General features: G+C 39.7%; 1 protein-coding gene across 2 annotated transcripts in view; it reads left to right on the forward strand.

Moving 5' to 3' along the window:
- The window catches only part of AOPEP (aminopeptidase O (putative)), a 234,689-nt gene that overhangs the window by 195,225 nt on the left and 19,107 nt on the right, over positions 1-20,357 (forward strand). For both annotated transcript variants that reach the window (XM_080373211.1, XM_080373212.1), the window contains exon 16: positions 14,218-14,334. In XM_080373211.1, coding sequence (XP_080229337.1) covers positions 14,218-14,334 — 117 coding nt within the window. The remainder of the gene's footprint in view (positions 1-14,217; positions 14,335-20,357) is intronic.

Consider the following 20,357-nt stretch of genomic DNA (forward strand, 5'->3'; position numbering starts at 1 on the left):
ACTGATTCATAGCTAAGCTGACTGCGGGCAGGAGTTCGCCCTCTTAGCAATCTATGGTGAAATAACTATAAAGACTAACATGAGATGTCAGTGTAAAGTGTCTGCTTTGCTTGACAGCTATAATATATGCACTATGGGTATGAGGACCTTGATTTCCATAGGTGCTGAGTGCATTCAGTTCCCAGCTTTGTAAGACTTGCGGGTGTCTATACATGTGAAAGTCAGTGCTGCAGCAGCTTCCCAGGCTGAAGTCAGTGGTGTACAGAAACTGCTTTAAAACCTGACACATTGACGTAGCTACGATGTCAGTGCTTAATGGGATAGTAAGAAGTGTCAAATTTCCAAGAACATGTTGGTTTTTTCAGTGTATTTTCAGACTGAACTGGCTAAACTTGTATACAAACTGATGAGTTCATTAGATTCTGCAGGGAATAAGCTGCATATAATAGAAATTGCTCCAAGTCTGTATAATGTAATATAGATATTTCATGGTTTGAGCTGGTTTGAAAAATCAGTAACTGTACTGTTGCTACAAAATTCTACAGTGTAACTTTGCTATTCATTTCTTAAACCCTGTAACATCTTTTTAAAAGGGGCATTTAAGAAGGGGCCCGATGCTGTAAACTGTGTAGATTGATGTTCCTTTCAGTGAAGGTACTCAGTGCACGCAAAGTTAATTACACCTAAGTGTTTGCAGCCTTGTGCCCATAAACTGCGGTTGTCTTGGGGTTTTGTTGGCATAGGTGATGATGTGGTTGGGATTTTGAGAGGTATTTCCTATTCATGGGTTTGCTTTTAAGCACGGGGAAACAACCGCACAGCAAACTAAATCTCTACTGTCTAGTTTGAAAGAAAAGAAAAAAGTGCTATCATTTTCTTTTATGTTGTTTAAGATGGATCCATGAAGGGTTAATCTTGCCAGTGTCAGATACTTACTCCTTGAAGTAGCCATAGCTATTCACTGTTTGTTACCACAGCTATCCTAATTTCAAATAGTTGCAAATGTCCCTAGACTTTCCTGAAATAATCATTTGTTAAGTTTTCATTTCTAGAAGGTAGGAGTTTGGTGACAGACACTTGTCTGAAATCAGTAAACTGGCTTGGACATTGTATCTGAAAAAAATAATAGTGAAAGTAATCTTTTTAAAATCTCTTACAGGGTGAGAACTTCAATGCCAAGTTTCTTGCTGGAGGGAATTTTTATAGTTAGGTTATAAATACCTGATAATTGCAGTTTATAATGGAAACTTAAGGTCTGTTTTAGCCCCAGCAGCACACACATATCTGAAATGAAACTTCTGGAGACTGATTTCATTAGATGGAAAAAGCTGATGGACTGGGCGCTTGCCTTTGCTTCTGAAGAGCAAGATCCATACTAAGCAGATAATGTTCTTGTGCTGCAGCATGGGTCAGTGTTCAAAAGCTTTCATTACTTACCTTAAATTAGGTTTACATGATCAGGTCACCAAGCAATTTCTTAAATGAGTTGTGGGGTTGCACTGTTTAAACTTTTCATGTAAATAACTTGGTTCTGTCCCTGTGCACAGCACTGTGGGTTCTCACTAAAGCTGACTTGATCAGTAAACTATTTCCATTAGTAGATAAGATTATAAATTACTGGTGAAGTACTGTACTTAACTCAGTGGTTATCCAGTCATTCGTATATAAATAATACTCTACTGCTGCCCAGTCAGCCCACTGCTCCCTGGCAGTACCTGCTAGATTATTTTCACATTTGTACATAATGTCAGTGATTAAGTGCTGGCCTGGTTCTCCTTAAGTGAGTAAATATTCCCTTGAAGTTGATGGGAGCTCTCCTTCCATAAGGAGTATGGAATGAGGGCAAAGGTCAGCAAATTTTCCAGATATCCTTCCTGGAGATCAATATTTTTTCCACTCCCTTCTTTCCTGAAGAGGAAGAAGTGAAGTAGCATGTAGCCTTAGAAATAAATAAGTAAGTAAATGCTGTTTTGTAGAGGCTAAGTTCCCCTGCTATCGGTCGTGGTGATTTGCTTGGTGCCTGCTTACCTGGAAGTCCTTACTGCAGCCACAGGGGTTCCTCCAGTTCCATGTAAAAAGGTGTGAGCCAAGCAGGACATGACATGTCTGGAGTGGAACCCAAAATTGCACAGGTCAGGAGTGAGGTGGGGGGCACTCTCTACTTTACAAGTTAAAAGGGAAGATAGTATGGAAGTGAATAGCAGTAAAGTGAATCATTTCCCTGCACGTTTATAAAATAAAAATAAATAAAAAATTAAGAGTGGGGCTTTTTGGTTAGGAAGTATTTTTGTTTTTCTGCAACAACCACTTTACCCTTTGCTTCCTCAGTAACTGTGAAGTATTGGAAATTTTCAAATATCTTTAAAAATGAAGGTTGTAGTAAATGATTGATGGAAAACATTGTAGGAAATCTCAGTTTGAAAATGGAGAACCTAGAACCCTCTTCCATTTCAGCAAGAACACTTGTCTTTGTGCCTGCTTCTGGGTATAAACTTGCAAATACTTTATCTAAAGTATTTTATCTAATGTATTTTATCTAAATACATTAAATGATTCCACGTACTCTGGAATGTGATGCATAAACCTAAGAGGGGGTGGTATGAAATTAAGGTCTTTTAAGCAACTCATTGAATATTCCTTACAGATATACAAAAACCCAAACCCCACCACCACTATCAACAACATTTAAAAAAAAAAAAATTACAGGACTTTTTATTAAAAAAAGGGGGTTTGAGAGAGGTAAGACTTTTCAGTGAATTATTATGTGAGCATATCTTTGCAGGCTTACGTGCATATACCAATATTAAAAATGGGCATAATAAATTACATTTATCCCCATTTTATGAGGAAATTAAAATATTTAAAGCCTCTAGTTTTACCCCAACTGTAAGAGTGAATTTATAATGCAGTTTGTGCCCTAAATATAATGTATTTTGTTCATAACCCTTCATCAACTTAGTTGTTGCTTAACATCTCTAAAATATTTTTTCTCTTTGTCTGTCACTTGCATTGTCATAAAAGCACCACACATTTATGTAATCACAAGAAAGTACTGATTTTTATTTTTTCAAGAGAGCTCCTCAGGAGCCAGTGCGTTGATGTAATTCTGTTAAATTGAATAGAGTTGTTCCCACAAGAAGCTGTAGTTGTGAATCAAGAAATAAACCCATTATATGGTTCTAAATGTAATTATTACTGTTGTGTCTTTATGTGGTCAGTACACATGATAAAGTAATTCATGCATCTTCCTTGGCATTACAAAACGTCTTATCTGAGAAACATGAGCAGAATGTAGCACTTTTATCACATTTTATCTGTGAATTACTTCTGAAAACATTAGCATTTCAACTAACTTTTAGGGTTTGGTTTGCTGGGGTTTTGTTGTTTGTTTGTTTGTTGTTTGAAGAAGGCCTGCTCCTACACACACTGACGGTATGCAAATCCTGTCTCAAGCCACCTGATTTCTTGCACTCCTTAACCTAAAAATCCGTAAGTCAAATTGCAGTTTGGAAAAGTTCATGTCCAGCAAGTTTGAGCTTGGATTTATTTTTATGGTTAATTTTAATCCTCCTATACAGGATTTTGAATGAGAAAGCCTGGCAGCTAGATTCTTGCTAATAACTATGGCTTTGGGTTTTTTAATAGTACTGGGCATAATAACGCTGTCATGCAACACTCATCCACTTGTCCTCAGATCTTTTAAAGGCTTGATTTTTTTTTTCCCCAATGGTAATTGTCTTCTGCAATAGTTTTAAAGAAAATGTTATCCATATTTCTTAATCAGGAATAAAACCAATGGGATATGCTTTTTCTGTTCCGTACCACACTCATCACCGTAGGATCTGAGCAGCTTCTACAAGTGCATTAAGCAATGAACAAACATCTGTCATGTGTTGTTTATTGCCTCATCTTCTCCCCCTGGAGAGAGCTGTGTGCAGCGGAGTGTTTTGTTTCAGGAAGGGTTTCTTGGGAAGGAGAAAGGGTTGCCCTTTTCTTTTTCCCTCTCAGGTACATGCTGCTGTGTATTTGTACTAGAGCAGGCAAAACTGACAAACTTACCATCTGTCTGGAGGCCGGTGGTGGTGCCTGTGACCAGTCCCTCGTTCACAGTGTAAGTTTTAGCTCAACTCATTAAAACCTTCAGGCTCCCTTTCATGAAGTCTGTGTGCTTTGAGGGGAGAGTTGTGGAATGAGGAGCCTGGCTATTGCCTGTGACCTTCAGTCAGCAGTCAGAGGTGGACTTCTCAGTGTCACTGGTGCAGGCTGCAGTGGCCGGGTTAGAGGGGATTCTGCTGAGAACCAGTGTGAAAACTAGAAGACCAACATGACAGGCATGTGGTAACCTGTGTTTGCTAGAGTCACGGTGCAGTGTTCAGTGCCGCTAATCTTCTGAAGTGCCGAAGGCTTCATTTTGAGACACTGCAGTAACTGGGCTGAGAAGCGACAGCAGCTGTGGAACTGCATCACTTTCAGCCATGATGAAAGAGTTCTCCTAGACAGCTGGAGATTTTTAATCATGGCCATTGTGAGATCTTAGTTAAAAAAAGAATCCAAGAAGGTGATGGTAATGGATTGGCGTCTCTGCATCATCGGTCAATGGAAACTGTTTCATGACTACAGACTCTACATACTGCTCTTCTAAGTTCCCAGCATCACCTATGAAGTCTTAGGTTTAGATCTTACCTGTTAGTTACATCTATTGTACTAACTTAGTACTAACTATCTTAGTCTATAGCTAAGGCTTGCTTGGAGGTATGTGTGTATTTCAGAAACTTGAGTCTTCTCACTCTGGTCAGTGGTATTCCTAAAAATTAAAAAAAAACCCAAACCAAACAACACCCCCACTCCCACCACCCCCCAACAAAGGATCAAATGGACCTGGGGTGTTGGAAAAACTGTTGTATATATGCACAGGCTGTGTTGAACACACAATGCATCAGAGCCAGAGCCAGATTTCAGGTCAGAAATAAAATATTGATAGCTGAGATTTGGAAATACAGCTGATCTACAAATGTTAAAAGACAACTGAAATAATTATACATGAAATCACTCATCACCTGTTGTTCTGAAATCAAAAAGGGTAGAAAAGAGAGTTGATTCTTGTGGATTCCAGGAGTAAACAGTCAAGTGACGGAAATGCAGTTTCACCTGTGCTTTAGTCCTTTTTTCCAGGAAGGCTTATGACATTATCAGTGCTTTGTGATGAACTTCAGGAGCCCTCCCTAGTGAAGTGGTGTTGTATCTTGCAGCCCCGAGCTAAGTGGAATTGATATCAGGAACAGCCAGGTTGATGAAAGGTTAGAGGAGAAAGAAAGTAAATTCTTATCTCTTTATTCAGGTTCTTTCTCTGAACGATGCTGGCTGTTTGCAGCAGATAAAGTAACTTTGTACTTGACTTGTCAGAAAGCAACATGCTCTGGTGACAAGCAGCGATCTCCCCAAACCTGACCACACCATAACACACTTGGGAAACTCTTAGTGAAGTCCCATGATCATTAAAGACACAATCCTACATGAAGTCTGGGCATTGACTGGATCTTGCATTGGTAGGCAAAGGTAGAACAAATTTCTGTTCCAGGAATTTCCATGCATGTGCCAGTTTCTCAAGGAAAAATAAGATACTTTTTCAAGCTAGCCCTTGCTCAGTTCGGTTGCAAGGATTTTCGACTGAAGAGGTAGGTTAACTGCCCATAGTAGTTTCTAGAGACACGATTCAGCACTCAGTGCTGGGTAATGAAGTTACTTGGCCAGTAATTTGCAACTTAGCAAAGCTTAAAGAAATCAGTTAATTTTCTTTGGCTCACAAGTTTTTATCCCTCTTTCTTTGAGTATATACAGTCAGAAAAATAAAGGAAATCTGTCTGAGGGTGCTTTCCCTGATGCTTGTGGCTAGCATACAGTGATAATAGTTCTTCAACTCTTTGTTTCGCAGTTGGTAGAATGGCCACTGAAACACTGGTTTTCAGTGTCTGTAGTCTACAACTTTCTTTCAGTGTCTCAGTGGACATTCTCTGGTCTGTTTTGAGGTCATTCAAGGCGAGATAGTTTATACTGCCATTGATCTCAGCATCAGTGCATAGTTTGCAGCAGCTGAGACCTAGAGTGTTTGGATGGACAAATCAGGAGGCAAATACTTCCACTTGGGTATCTGCTACAATGTGGTGAAGAAATTTTCCAACCAATTGCTAAGACCTGTTGGTCTTCCGCGTGAATCCTTTTAATTTGCAGTAGGCTGAGTCTGGAAAATAAAACCAGAGTTCTCCTTGGCTTTGTTTTTTGTAGTTAGAGTTTGCTGAACCTGAAGTGCCTCTGTTGAGTCTGCTGTTAGATGAGAAGGTGGTCTTAATGCCAGCTGCTTTCACGTGGTTGGGGAGCACTAACTGCAGGGCTGACATTCTGATCACCTCTCCAGTGCTCAGGACTTCTGAGATTGAGTGAAGGGGTAACTGAAGACTTTGCTGTTGCCAGCTTTGACTTTACTTTGCGTCAGAGCAATGCTGTCTGTTTCCAGTGAGTCTAAGTGATGGTCCTGTGGAGTATGATTTCAAATGTGAAATCTGGCTTCTCATGTCCAGTTTTTCTTTTGCTGTGGCCATTTCATCTGAAACAAGGAGCAGCACGTGCTGGAAACACAGTAGTAAGTGGCAGAGATGATAATCTGCATAGAATACACAATGCGTAGTCTGTTTATGCTTAAAAGGGAGTTATTATGCTCGAGGGTAAAGTTATGGTGAAACATTTATTTGAGAAAAATGGGGTTGAAGGAAGGCACTGTATAACCTGACTGAACCTGTAGTGGAAGCCACCTGGTTTTCATTTTGCTGGCTCAGCAGTATGTTAGATCATAAAGGTTTAATAATTTTTGACATTTCAGTGCATTTATATTAGATTGCAGATGTTGAATTTCTTTGTAAGTGGATCTTCTCTCCATTAAGTAAATTACAGGGAAATATTGTGTACTATAGCTTAAGAAAAAAAAAAAATCTGTTTCTGTACCAGTAGCAATGGCTGGCCTTTTAAAAACATTACTGGTAATGCATAACCAGAATATCAGACACAGAACGCAAAACATTTGAACTTTCATTTATGCTGCTGATTCCTGCATTGAAAGTCATCTCAAAATATTTATAAAGTTAAATCCTTGCATTTTTATCTCACAGTATTTTAACGTACATACCCACAGTTTCCCTGTCCACTTTTGCTTTCATGCTACCCTACATGTATTTTTTAGTGCTAAGAAAGTCAAATGCTAAGTTTGATGCATAAGTGCCAAACGGTTTGGTGCAGGTAATACGATGTGGTTTGTACAGCGATTTGTCTATGTCAAAATAGCATTTAAATGCAACAGGACAAAAGTCTGTATGAATGTGACAAAGCTGAAGCACATAAATAATCCCAAGAGCCTTCCCAAACTGGGTGTCTGTAACATTTAGGGAAGTACAGCCTTGGTTATGCAAACATTACTTGACAAATCAGTGTTAATGTAGGACAGGTTTTGAGGAGGACATTTCAAAGAAACAGCCACATTTTGTAAAGGGCTTGCCCATTAGCAGCTCCTCTTTAAAAATGCTGAATGAATTGCTCACTTGGAAAAAGTTTCACAAGTTTTGTTGCTTTGTGGATACATTAGTGTTACACATACCAGGTTAAGGTATAATTGAAATCAAACACATGTGCAAAAAGTTTTTGAACCCTTCAGAAGCCCACCTTAAATTGTAGCTGTGTCATAACATTTATTGCTTGCATATCAACAGTTCCACTCTCATTACTGCTTTTTTTGTCCTTGCATTTGAAAAGGAGGGTTAAAAGTCAATGGAGATCAGGTCTTTTGACTTTTGTGCATAATTAAGTTTGTGCTGTTCTTTGGGATTTGTGTCCTTCATCCAGCAATGTCACCATATGTGTGGCCAGAATAAATCAAACCTTTATATTTGGGGAGGTGGTGGCCTTAAAATTATTTCTGGCATAGACGGTCTGCTTCCGAAAATAAGATAGCCTTAATTTTGATGTTACGAATAGGAAAGTCACTGGGAACTAAATGCAAGTTCAGTTGTTTAGTAAATACATTTCTCTCAGTGTCATTTTTATGTCCTACTAGTATGAAGTAAGTGATACCAGATGTAAATGTCCCAGAAACAGCATTTTGAAGTACAACACAAATCAAATGCTGATGAACTTGTTATGATCATTACTTCCTGAAGTAAGTAATTTTTGAAGCAAATTCATAGGAATTTCTTTTCCATGATTAAAACCCTGTACGGTTCCTGGCTTTTTGCATTTTTTTAAAGTAGATGTTGAAAAATGAGTTTCCAAGCACAGAAAGAACTGTGTGAGCAGAGGTTGAGAAAAACTGCACACAGAGGGAAGACATTTTGTAGAAGTGTCGTTCATAAGCAGATTAGAATGTGTTAGAGAGAGGTATTAGTTTTGCTTTTAATTATAGTGAGATTAGTTATCTTCAATAAGTAGTTGAAGGGGAGCCGATTATTCAGCAAGAGGGCAGTCATAAAAATGCAGACCCAAATAAAATTAAACAGAACAGTCTGCTTCACTATGCACTTCTGAAATGTTGAACTATGTCAACCTCTGACATAGATGGGTTTTGTTTTGTAAAGAGTTCAAAGCACTTTTTTGTCAGCTGCAGATTACTTTTTTCCTTCTGCATATTAATCAAACTGCAGACTAGTTCTTTCAGAGTTAGACTCTTCAGTAGTCGGCTGCACTATGCTAGTTAACAGCTGTTAGCGTCAACATTTTTATTGAATTTGTATGTTACTTGATATAAGTACATTTTAGCCCTGAAGGGGGGGGGGGGGGGAGCCTTTTTCATTTAAAAGAAGTCACTGCACAGATGAAAACAGCATCTGAAGAATATTGTTTGAGGTAAACAATGACAAAGTCTATTGAAAAATGTTGAATATGTAGTGTTTTCTGGAATTTTCAAGCTAACAATTTTCTGGACAGTTTGGAGGGATGGGAAGATTTGTTTTACAAAGTTTTTTTTTTTTTTTGTTTTAATTGCTGAGTGCAGAAAACAGCCCTCAAGGCAAATTGTCTGTGTGGAGAGTTTATAACATGAGATTTGTTCAGGGATTTGCTCCATGAGTTCAGAGTATAGGTGCAGAGGTGGCCTGGCCCTTATAAATCCTGTCTCCTGGACTAGCAGCAGTTTCTTATCTGGAGTTAATGAGGAAATCGAACCGGCTGCCTAGGGAAGTGGTTGAGTCACCATCCCTGGAGTTATTTGAGTGATGTGTAGATGTGGCACTTAGGGACATGGTTTAGTGGTGGACTTGGCAGTGCTAGGTTGGACTCGGTGGCCTTAAATGTCTTTTCCAACCTAAAGGATTCTGTGATTCCATGATTAAATTTTGTGTGAAGGGATCCGTTCACTATTGAACTCTGGGGTGAGGCTTTTCCCTATTTTTCCTAGGAGAGGGGTGAGATGGAATTCAGTCTGGCTTTGGAAAATTGTGTACAAATGTAAATGACAAGACATTTCATGGTTTTGGGAGGGGACAAGGCTGCCTTCTCCTGAGAAATACGGGTGAAATACATTGCGCCTTAGAAACTTGAAACTTTTCTGTAAAATTTTCAAAGGTCAAATTACTTTAATTCTGTTTTGGGCCTTGTTTATATTGTATTTCAGCCAGCATTTTCCAGCGCACAGTAGTGACTTTTTTTTTTTTTTCCCTTTCCCCCCTGTTTTTGCTCAGTGTAAACAATTCCTTGCTGTGGTTACACAGACAAATATAGCCGAGAACCCTTTTCTGGGAGAAGAGTCTCCCGGTGCATTTCTTAACCATTTTTGGGAAGAATCGATCTATCTGCACATGAGAGAGGGAGGCAGGAGCTGTAAATTGAAGTGACATCATATGTATTACTCCTATTGATCTGCTTTTAGCCTAGAGCCAGGATAAAAGGAAATGGCATCAGGGAGGAAGCATGCTGTTTAGGCACAGATCCCAGTGTGATAATGGAATAATAATAGAAATCACGCCACTGTCAATCGGTTGCTGCATTAGTCTGAAGCAGATTTCCCCTCTGAGGAGGCTTTCAATGACTTCATTCAAGTGCAGGCAGGAGCAAATGGGATATTCGGCATACCAGCTGTACTACTTTGGTGATTTGTGTCCTGGCTTAGGGGTGCGGTGCAAGTGCTGGTGCTGTGGATACTGAAGTAGATATATCTGTGTCACATTTCATGGCTGTGAAAGGTCAGTAGTCAAATGCTTCAGCGACAATTCTTCTAGTGTAAAGGGTTAATCTGGCATTTATTGCATTTGTTAATGTAGGAACTGATAAATACGCTCCTTCATGTGGGTGGTCGTCTGGGATGTGAGGTTGATGACCTCTGTAGCTGCCGCATCAGATCTTTGAAGAGGCGAGATTTGTTTTCTTTGTGCTTTTTACAGGTTAGGGGTAGGATTCAGAAAACACACAGTTTTGTTCCAAGGTTATTTGTGGAAACCCTTTAAAACCTACTAATGCCTTGAGACATTCATGTAACACAGTATAATTGCTGAAGTGCCTTCTGTAGCGATAAGAATAAAATACAAAGCATGCTTTTTCTTAGTTCCCGTAACATACATGGAATCAGCCCCAGTAAGCGGCTTCGGTAGTACTCTTGAGTTATTTTCAGTTTGGTTACATTTTCTTCAATTTTTTCATTTGCCTTTTCAAATACAGACCTGATTTTGATACTCCCTATCATTTGCAGTTTGTTTTAGAGGTAACAACCTCATTACTCAAACTTTAAAACCACCACTTCAGGTAACATAAGGGAAGCAGGGGACAAATGGCTATTTAGTGGCAGGACAAAGTGAACTCTTTCACAAGGCTGAAGAGATGTAGGAGACGTTTTACAGTTGTAAGGGCAAGATAACATATACAGTGCTGGGATACAGCTTTATAGTGGGGATGACGTTTAATTATATGGGACATGACAGGAAACCTCTGGTGTGCTTGATCACAACATATTAATTTATTTTGTCTCTATAGTGTCAGTACTTGCAAGTGGGGGAGGGGGAACCCTCGAAAAGTACTATGATTTCCATGCAGCAGGCATAGGTTGCGACAGGAGCTATCTACTTTACAATATAAATAGCTGCTGTTGCAGCAATCATTGCTTTAATGAAAACTAGTTCTTGATACTTGCCACGTTTTCTGATTGATCTACTTTAATAATCACGTATGTTTGAACATTTTGACTGAGCATGCTCCAATACAGTTCAGTGTGATTTTTTGCAAATAAACTTTTATTATTATTGTTTACATGAACATGACAGTTTTGTGTTTGGGGAGTTATGGTTGTTTTTTGAATGTTTTCCACATGAAGATACACATTGACACTGTGAATTTTATCCTGCTGTATTTTGCTCTAGCTGCACTGTGTTTTTATTTATGTTAGATATTCAATATGCATGCACCAAATATGAGTCGTTGTAAAGGAAAACGGCTTCACAACACTTCAAAGGATATTTACTATTTGTTTTCTCCAGCATTTATGTTTTGGTAGCACTTAAAAGCAGGGGATCTTTTGTATTAAGCATAAGGCAAACAAGTGGAGTATCAATGACGTGCACCCCAACCAATTCTCGTGGTGTGAAAGACAAGAAGTAACAGGTGGGTGACACAAATAAGGCTGGTGGTGGGGAAAAAGAAAAATAATCGAGTGTGGGTTTTTCTGGCTGAAAATCCGAGTGGAATTTTGTGAAATTTATTTATAACCATTAAAAAGCTTCTTTGGAGGCAGCGCTATTCATATTGCTGTGGTTTTGGGGAAAAGAAGATTTCCAAATGACTGAAGGAATTTTGTAGTAGTCTCTGTTGTGCACCTTCAGCCAGGCTTCCACCTCTTTGCTTAGCATAGTTTCTTCGCTTAGGCAGTCTCTTTTATTAAAAGGAAAGGATAAGACACGAAAGCGAATGTTCCTCCTTTTATTTGTGTTGCAAGTGGGAGAACAAAATGTAATAGCTGCGCCCACTAGTGCCACTTGGTTACAAGTCAGCATTTCTGCGGCTCTGCCCCCCCGCTCTGCCCCTGTTCGCCAGCTCCTACCTTGGGCTCTAATTAAACCATGACCATTAAACTGGTATGTAGAGTCTCATCTTGAGCAGCTGGAACGTGGGAAAATAACAGAAGCCATAGTCTCAGATTTTTTCTCTGCAGTCTCAAATCTAGACTGAGAAGAGTTTAACCTGAAATTCTGAAAACTCTTCCCCCATAGCATAGTACTAGGCAGAGGTAAATTAAAGACATGGCCATTGCTCCGCCGCTGTGCTTTTGTTGGCTTCCATGAGATTCTTTGATGTTATCTTTCACACACAGAAAGCTATTATTAATCTGTGTAGCAATTATACTGGAGATATATTATAAAATAACTCTCAGCTGTTGTGTACTGATGCACTCAAGCAGCTGTTCTACAGTTTCTAGAAATTAGGTTGCTGTCTTTGTAGTTAGCAGGGAAAGCTTTCTAAATCAGAAGTTACCTTTCTGTATGTGGTGTTCTGCAACATTTCAGGTTTTATTAGTGTTCAGAATGAATCCAGTTTCCAAGCAGAGCCACTTCCCAGAAGCCTTCCTTGTTCTATTTTTTTAGTGTCTCACCATCCCCCAGGCAGCTGCTGTTGAACTGCACAATAAACATTAAAATTGGCATTTTAGTAGTTATCGTGAAATTGAAATATTCAATATTTTTAATTGTCTGACTATTTTTAACAACTCCATTTTGTTGTCAGGCTCTGGTATCATTTAGAAAATGTTCCAGTAAGGTGTGAGGGTTTTTTCAGTTTCCAAGAATACAACTTCAATAATAAAAAAAATGGAAGGAAATAAAGATGTGAGGAAACTAAAGCAGATCTCTTTTCCTCTTTGTTCTGATTTAAGTACTGATGCTAAATTATGTCAGACTAAAAGGGAAGAAAATGTCGTGTTGCTTAGTTAGTTGTCAACAGCAATATTTTACAGATTAAGACATCAGAAGATCCTGGATATCTTCATGGACTTGCTGTCAGAGGTCAGGGGTCTAGACTTGTTCAGTCCGCATAAACGGCTCTGGCTGTGGGGTGTGTTGTTGGAAGAGGCACTTTCTATACCCGGTTTCATTTTGTACCTGCTTAGCACATGGACGCAGCAGAAGGGGACATGGGCAGCAAAGCAGGAGCAGAGAATCACCAAATGTGATAAAAGCTGGAAGTAGTGTTAAAGTAACAGGATATCTTTTTCCATTAATTGGTCTGGAGAACATCGGAAGTGATCAGTCCTGGTTTCTTTTTGTGTGCAAAAGCTTAAATTCACATTCCTTCTCCCTTTCCCCTTCCTCTTTTGGTGCCCCACAATGATGAATAGTGGGGAAAGCTTTGGGGCATGTAACAAACTTCTGAATGATCACCCTGAATTTCCAATAGATGTTTCCTGGCAGCTGTTGTAATTTCTCTCTGATCTCAGTTTGAATTATTTATTTGTTCATCCAATAAGCCTATTAAACAGAGCACTTAAGCACTCGCTACATTAGGCTTCTGCTTTTTCTTTTAAGGCTACATTAGGTTGAGCTGCAAAATGATAAGTTCTAGAGTCAGGTGACTACTAAATATATATACATGTATAGATAGATGTATACTCTGTGTGCCACAAACATAACACTGATGCGTCTTTATGATGTAATGATGGATGACTCACTGCACTAAAATATGTCTCAAAATGTGTCATTACACTTGTTTTGTGGGTTACTTATTTGTGACTGTTCACTGCAAATATCATATAATTGTTCATATAACAGATAAAAAAATGCCACTCTTAAAAATCATACATTCATATATCTGCTTCATTCCTGAAATTATGAACTGTAAATCATTTGCTTCTTTTATTCCTTCCAGGCACAAACTAAATGAAATTACTTAGCGTATGTATTCTGTAAAAATCTTACTTAATAAGCTATGATTATGTTTCAGTAAGATAAGCATAGTTTAGATCTGATCTAACTATAGTAATGAAAACCATGGAAGATGAGTCTTAATTGGGTGCCAGCACAGAGTTTTTCAACAGACACGTAAACCCTGTGTTTTTTCAGAAACCAGCTAGAAGTTCTTGTTGTATTTCAAGCACATGCTGGAAGTACACAGGTTATCACAGCCTTGTCCTCTTTGGTTTGTTTCCATTTAATTGCTCAGTCTGTAGACATCTTTATTCACACATGGCATTTATTTTCCTCTTAGCTTCTTCCTGACCAGCTGGTCCTACTTCTGGAGTACCTCTTGGAGGGGAAGACCTTGTGTCCTAGAGTACTTCAGTGCTTAGAGAAAACATACCAGCTTCGGGAGCAAGATGCTGAGGTAATTCACTCTAAAAAAATCTCACTGGCATACGCCGTTGCATTGTTGACTAGGAGTAACAGTGTTCCACTAGCATCCAGGCTCATTCAGGTTCTTTTTTCTACGTCTAAATCTGAAATTAGATGTTCTTAACTCTGGTATTGTTACATCTTCAGATGCCTTAATTACTCATTATTTCTGTGTGTTTTGTGTAGGTCCAGGTGCGTTTGCATGCCATGGTAGTTAAGAGACAGTGCAGCACAGATGTCATAACTATTGTGCATGTGCCTTGTGCAGCACATTTGCTCAAGTGTTAAATTTCTCATTATGTCATGGTGACTGTGTATTAGAGCCCAGTTCATTTTAGTTGTGTGTATTGTCTCCAAATGCAATTGTGTCTGTTATGGTCTAAAATTCTTCCCCATGGTCAGCCCGTATTGTTCCTCTTTGAGTGCTCCAGAGTCTCACTATGTATTTAGAAAAGTTTGCTTTCAGAGAGTCTAAAGTATGTTCTGCTTTGGGGCTTGAGTTTAAGGGGGAATATGTGCTTTACAGTTGCTCCTAGTAAGTCCCAGTGATATTAAGTCCCTGAGGAAAACACTGTTTCCTATTATATTGTAAATGTACCTTCCCCAGTACAGGCATGTATGAGGCTAGCGTCCCTGCTCCAAAGAGCTTAATGTGTTTGGGGAGAAATATATCTTATTACCACACTCAGTGCATGGATTTCTTAAGCTGGGAGGGTTGTGATGATTAAAGCAGGAGAACTTGTGGCTGAAAACACCCTTGCAACGGGTCTTTTCTTCAAGTACGTAGTATTCAGCAGGGGAAGTAAGATGGAATCAGCCATGAAAATAAAGGATGTGTGGGTTTATATATAAACAAGGGTTAGTTATGAAGTAGCATATGATCAAAGTAATGTGCAATGAGGGAGCATAGTAAACGACGTGACATTTGACTCTTGTTGAATTAAAAACTACTGTGAAGGCTGCAGAAAGTCAGTGTGCATGACTTACCCTGTTAGAATTGGAACTTTATGGCAATAATTGAAATTGAAGGAGAGAGCAAAATCTTTCTTGTTACTGTTTATGCTGAATTTTCTGAGTGGATACTTACAAACACTTGGGAATCCAAACATTAACGTAAAGATCAATAGAATAGGTGTGTAGCTTTTTCTCAGAAAAAATGGACAGCATTTCAATTGTTTCTGTTTACTGCACCTTTTTACTTTTTTGTTGATACAGGTTTCCAAATGCCAGGTTTGTTTTCAGTTAGTACTTGAACCGATGTTTCTATTTATAGGTATTAGAATATATTTTAATGACATCTGAATACCACTGAAATGTCAGGGGTTCTATAATGGGAATAGGAATTAATAGGGAGATAGGTCAAAGCAATAGCTGCGGTGTTGCTGCTTCGTGCCTGTGAATTGTAAGCACCAGGCCACAAGCTTGGTTTCTCAGGTTTTTCCTTTCTCTCTGCTTTTTTCTTCCTTGCGGTGTCATGCAAAGAAGTACACAAGCAATCTGTCAGAATTTTTTCTTAAAGAAGAACCACAGCCCAACACACACAAAATTAGGGCCTCAGTGAAAGGAGCATACTCAATTTCATTTTACAAGGGGAAAACAAGGGCTTAACAGACGTTTACAATAATTAAGATAACATTACCATTAGCATTTTACCAGTCATCAGACCCAAGACACCTAGCTTACACACCCTCACATACCTGAGGGAAGGACTTTTCATGCCTGTTTCTCCAGTATGTGCATAGGGGATTTTTCCTGTCCTGACCCAGGGACAAAGAACTATAGTCCAAGCCTATAGCTGAGCTTTTCCTGTCTAGATTTAATTTGTGAAGACATTAATCACTGACAGTGATTCTGTTGTGTTACTGGAGTTCAAATGCTCTCAGTAACTAAACATCTGAAAGGGATCACTAAAAATACAAGCATAAAAAATCACAGGCAGGGCAATAAAAAAAGAAAACTGTCAATGTCAGAGTTTTTATTCAGGGATTTTTGTAAGGTTGTCAGCTGTGTTCCATCCAGCAGCAGAAAGTTAAGAAATAAGAACTTGTTTTCTTATTTTTGAGAAGTAGAAGTTAGTCACATTAATCTCCTGGTAAGTATTAGCAATGATATGGTCAGTAATGTATGAGAGTGGTACACAAAGAAGTATGTTTTTCTGTGTTTAAAACAAAGGTTGGTCTTAAAAATGGTACATAAAAAGTTGTCTGTACAATTGGAATCTGGAAGGCTTTCTATGTATGTGTTTTAGGTAGCTGAAAGGTCTTCTGACAACATCAGAGGGAATATAAATGATAGCCTGTATACATGCTGCAGAGTACTTTTTGAAGGGCAAGAGTGTTCCACACTTTGTAGTACTTATGTGGAAAAAGTAAAGGGTTTGGATAATCTCACCTTGTCATGTCAGTATGTTGGGAGGAATAAAGAGGGCAGCTGCCTGGTGGATTTTACTCCTGGGATGAAATCAGTAGAGAACCCCCCACCCCTCTGTCTCTGCCTGTTTTAAGGGACCTGAATGTTATGTATGGACACTTCAGTCCTGTGGCATGCTGGCACTGAAGTGCCACACCAAAGCTAGCACTGGGAAAGTACAGGGGAAAATTTGCTCAAGGTTGCTTGAGCCTGGTTGACTGGAGTTCTCCCAAGTAACAAGCAACAGGACGAGAGGAAATGGCCTCAAGTTGTGCCAGGGGAGGTTTAGATTGGATATTCGGAAATATTTCTTCACTGAAAGGGTGGTGAAGCATTGGAACAGGCTGCCCAGCGAGGTGGTGGAATCAGCATCCCTAGAAGTGTTTAAAAAACACATAGATGGGATGCTTAGGGACATGGCTTAGAAGTGGACTCGGCAGTCCTGGGTAAATGGTGGGACTTGATGGTCTTAAAGTTCTTTTTCAACCTAAAGGATTCTATGATTCTATGAAATTGGGTACTTGTGCATTGGGCTTCTTTTGTCTTTGAGTTACTGTACAGAGTTCACTCGTTGCAAAGCCTGTGTAACAGCTCAAGTTTCACAAATGCTGCAACAGAGCTAGTTATTGGGGGTTGTTTTGTCCTGCACAAGTACAGCATGGGAAGTCCTTGTTCATGTTTCTGAAAGTTTTTGTGTCTGTGTTTCTGAGGTATCCTTATTTTGACTTTAAAGTTCAGCTCATTTGTTGTAAAAAGGTGTGGACCTGGTGGTGTCTGCACTTGCCCACAGCAACATGCAGGTCTGTCCTCAGCCAGTCGACGTTGCCAACAGCACCGTTTGCTACTGCTGACCACTTGTTACCACATGCATCTCCAGTCTTACCAACATAAGGGCACATCTTACTTCAGAAAGGAGAGGAGGGTTTGCAGCAGGTTGCCTGCCTTGCTTTAATCCTTGCTTTGTACCAGCCAGGAGAGGAGAGAGGTACGACTCAGCCTTTGCCTGGAATTTAACTGTTGATCTCTGCTCAAGGAGTGCTCAAGCAGTCCTTCCTGGGGCCTTCTCAGCAACTCAGTGTAGTCCCTGTCCTCTCTCAAGTGAGGTCTCACCACAGATACGTGGCTTCAGGTGAGGGTAGGAGGTCAGTGGTAGCCACTGCCTTGTAAGACAAACACTTGTTTGAGGGCTTCAGCTAAAAAAATCATCAGACATTAGGTAACGTATTTCTGATTCATAACGCATAAAGCATTCCAGATAGCAGCCTTTGAGCCACAAATGAGCTAGGAATGGGATACTGATGGCTTAATCACATTTTAAACTCATGTGCCCCCAGTCCTGGATGCTACAAGAGGCTTGTAGTGTATCTGCCTAATTGCAGAATTTGTGACTCCTGTTTTTTTCAGTCCACTTCTAGAACAAATAATGATTTCATTTTCTGTTTACTGTTCAAACCTTGGAACATCTGAGAAGGCACAAGACTACAAATTTGTTTTCCAGAGATTAAATTCACTGATGTGAATTATTTGAATTGAGCATATCCAATATATCTTGAAACAACATTTTGAGAGCAGTGAAGGTTTCCGAAGTTGAAAGCCATTTTTCCATCACCTCCTCAGTGTCTTGAGCCCATTGTGGCTCAGACCTTGTCAGACAAGGAGGAGGTGATTGCGTGGAGGAATGATTGTGTCCTCAGTTTTCTCTTCATGTTCCCTATTTTCTTGCTGAGCTGCCTACTGCTACATAGCAAGATAGCTCATAGACAGGCTGCATATCCAGGATGTACCATGTCCTGCATCCAAGAGAAGCATTATAGAAGCTGGCTGCAGTTTGAAGACAACGAAGTCCAGCTGGAAGTTTGGCTGACTGAGGAGAGCTTGGATATGTTACAAAGCAGCTACAGTTGCCATCAGACAGCACAGTAGGATAGTAGAATTGAAGGTGGATCTGGGGTTGTTTCTGTTTTGCTTCTTTCTCAGGTTGCCTTTTTATGCAGATATTTAATTTATTCAAATTCTAGCATCTGTCAGAAATGGAGAGTTGGTCTACATGGAAAGTTTCTGGTTGCTATTATTTTTTTAAGTCTGCCTAACCTTGATGACACCTCTTTTTATATGACTGTGGAAGCTTATCTTGTTTGAGCGTAGGCTGTTGAGGACTTTCTTTTAAAAAAAATTGGAATCTATTACTTACAACTATCTAAAGGCAACACTGGGAGCTCTGGATAACACTCAATCAATCTGTTAGCTTGAGAACCCTGTGATTACTTCCATTATTTCTGTTCTAACATTGTCATTCAGTCATGGAGAGGCCTGTAACGTGTGTGTGCACAAGATCACAGGACGGCCGAGTAGCCTGCAGAATAGTAAGGAAGGCACCAGGGAGAAGATCGCTAAGGCCATAGGAGAAGGGCAGTGGGTGACACTTTCAGTCCTATTTAAGACTATATTTTTTAAGGCAATATTTCTGCAAGTATGTTTTACTTGTTGCTGAATTATCTAAGACCTCATGATAGGATATAATGTGGATGAAGCAGAAAGATTTATGGTGTATTTCCCCAGGCTTTTCACCATAGAAGTAGCTTTTCTTTCTTTCCTGCTGCAGGCATAGTTTTTTTGTAAAATACCTTGCCTGCACAGCATATGGAAAGTTGCTTTGTTAGTTTTCCTTGTATCAGCAAGTTGGCTGAAATGCTCTTCACTTACATAATGCTTTCCCTGTATTCAGGATCATAATGCGGTATATTTGGGGGAGAGAGGAGAGACTGTAACTGTTTCTGCAGAAAATGTGAGTAAAATGAGTTAAGATCATAATATTGTTAGTCGGGTGGGTGGCATAAAGCCATTCTCACACAACTACTTCATTGTGCATGAGGTCTGCTTATGAGACCAAGGCTATAAAGTGGTGGCATCTTATTTCACTGACAGAAATCCATTAATGCTAATACAAACCATATAAGGTGCCTGTTGTCCTAAAAGTGGTGAGAATTCTGTTTAGGACAAAATAACTTTGATTCACTGATCTTTCCTAGCCCATGAAAAGCTGGCAGACGTGGAAGTACAAATGAATTATTATGCAATATCTGTCTTGCCTCTTCCCATCGGATGGTGACTGCATTGAACTAGGCCCATTCTCGCATTGCATTATTCAGCTGTCCTGCCGGTTGTGGCTGGGCATTGTTGGAAGGCATCCACATGGAACAGAGCTCTGTAGAGTACCCTGTAAAACTGGGTGGGAAAAGGGGACTACCCAGAAAAGGTCAGCCCATGCTTACGGGCAGACAAGGCACTGAGGGAGCTTTCCTTTCAGCACAGCCACTGGGCTAGTTCTCCCTTGGGGCAGGGGTTCAGGAGCAGTCTCCAGCTTTTGAGTAAAATCAGCAATGTGTGGCAAATACCTTGACAGCCTTGCCAGTGCTTCTTGACCAGACTATGTAGCAACAGATAGGCACATTTCAGATAGTGGTGTTGCAGCCAAAGAGGGAGATCTACCATCCTTTTCCTTAACCTATGTCATTGTTCGTATGAACATCTATTCAATAGATGAAAAAGGTAACATCTTGAGCTGATGACCATATTACAGGACATTACTTTCTTCAGAAGGTAGGG

This window comes from Falco punctatus (assembly GCF_963210335.1).
Source record: "Falco punctatus genome assembly, chromosome: Z".
NCBI lineage: Eukaryota > Metazoa > Chordata > Aves > Falconiformes > Falconidae > Falco > Falco punctatus.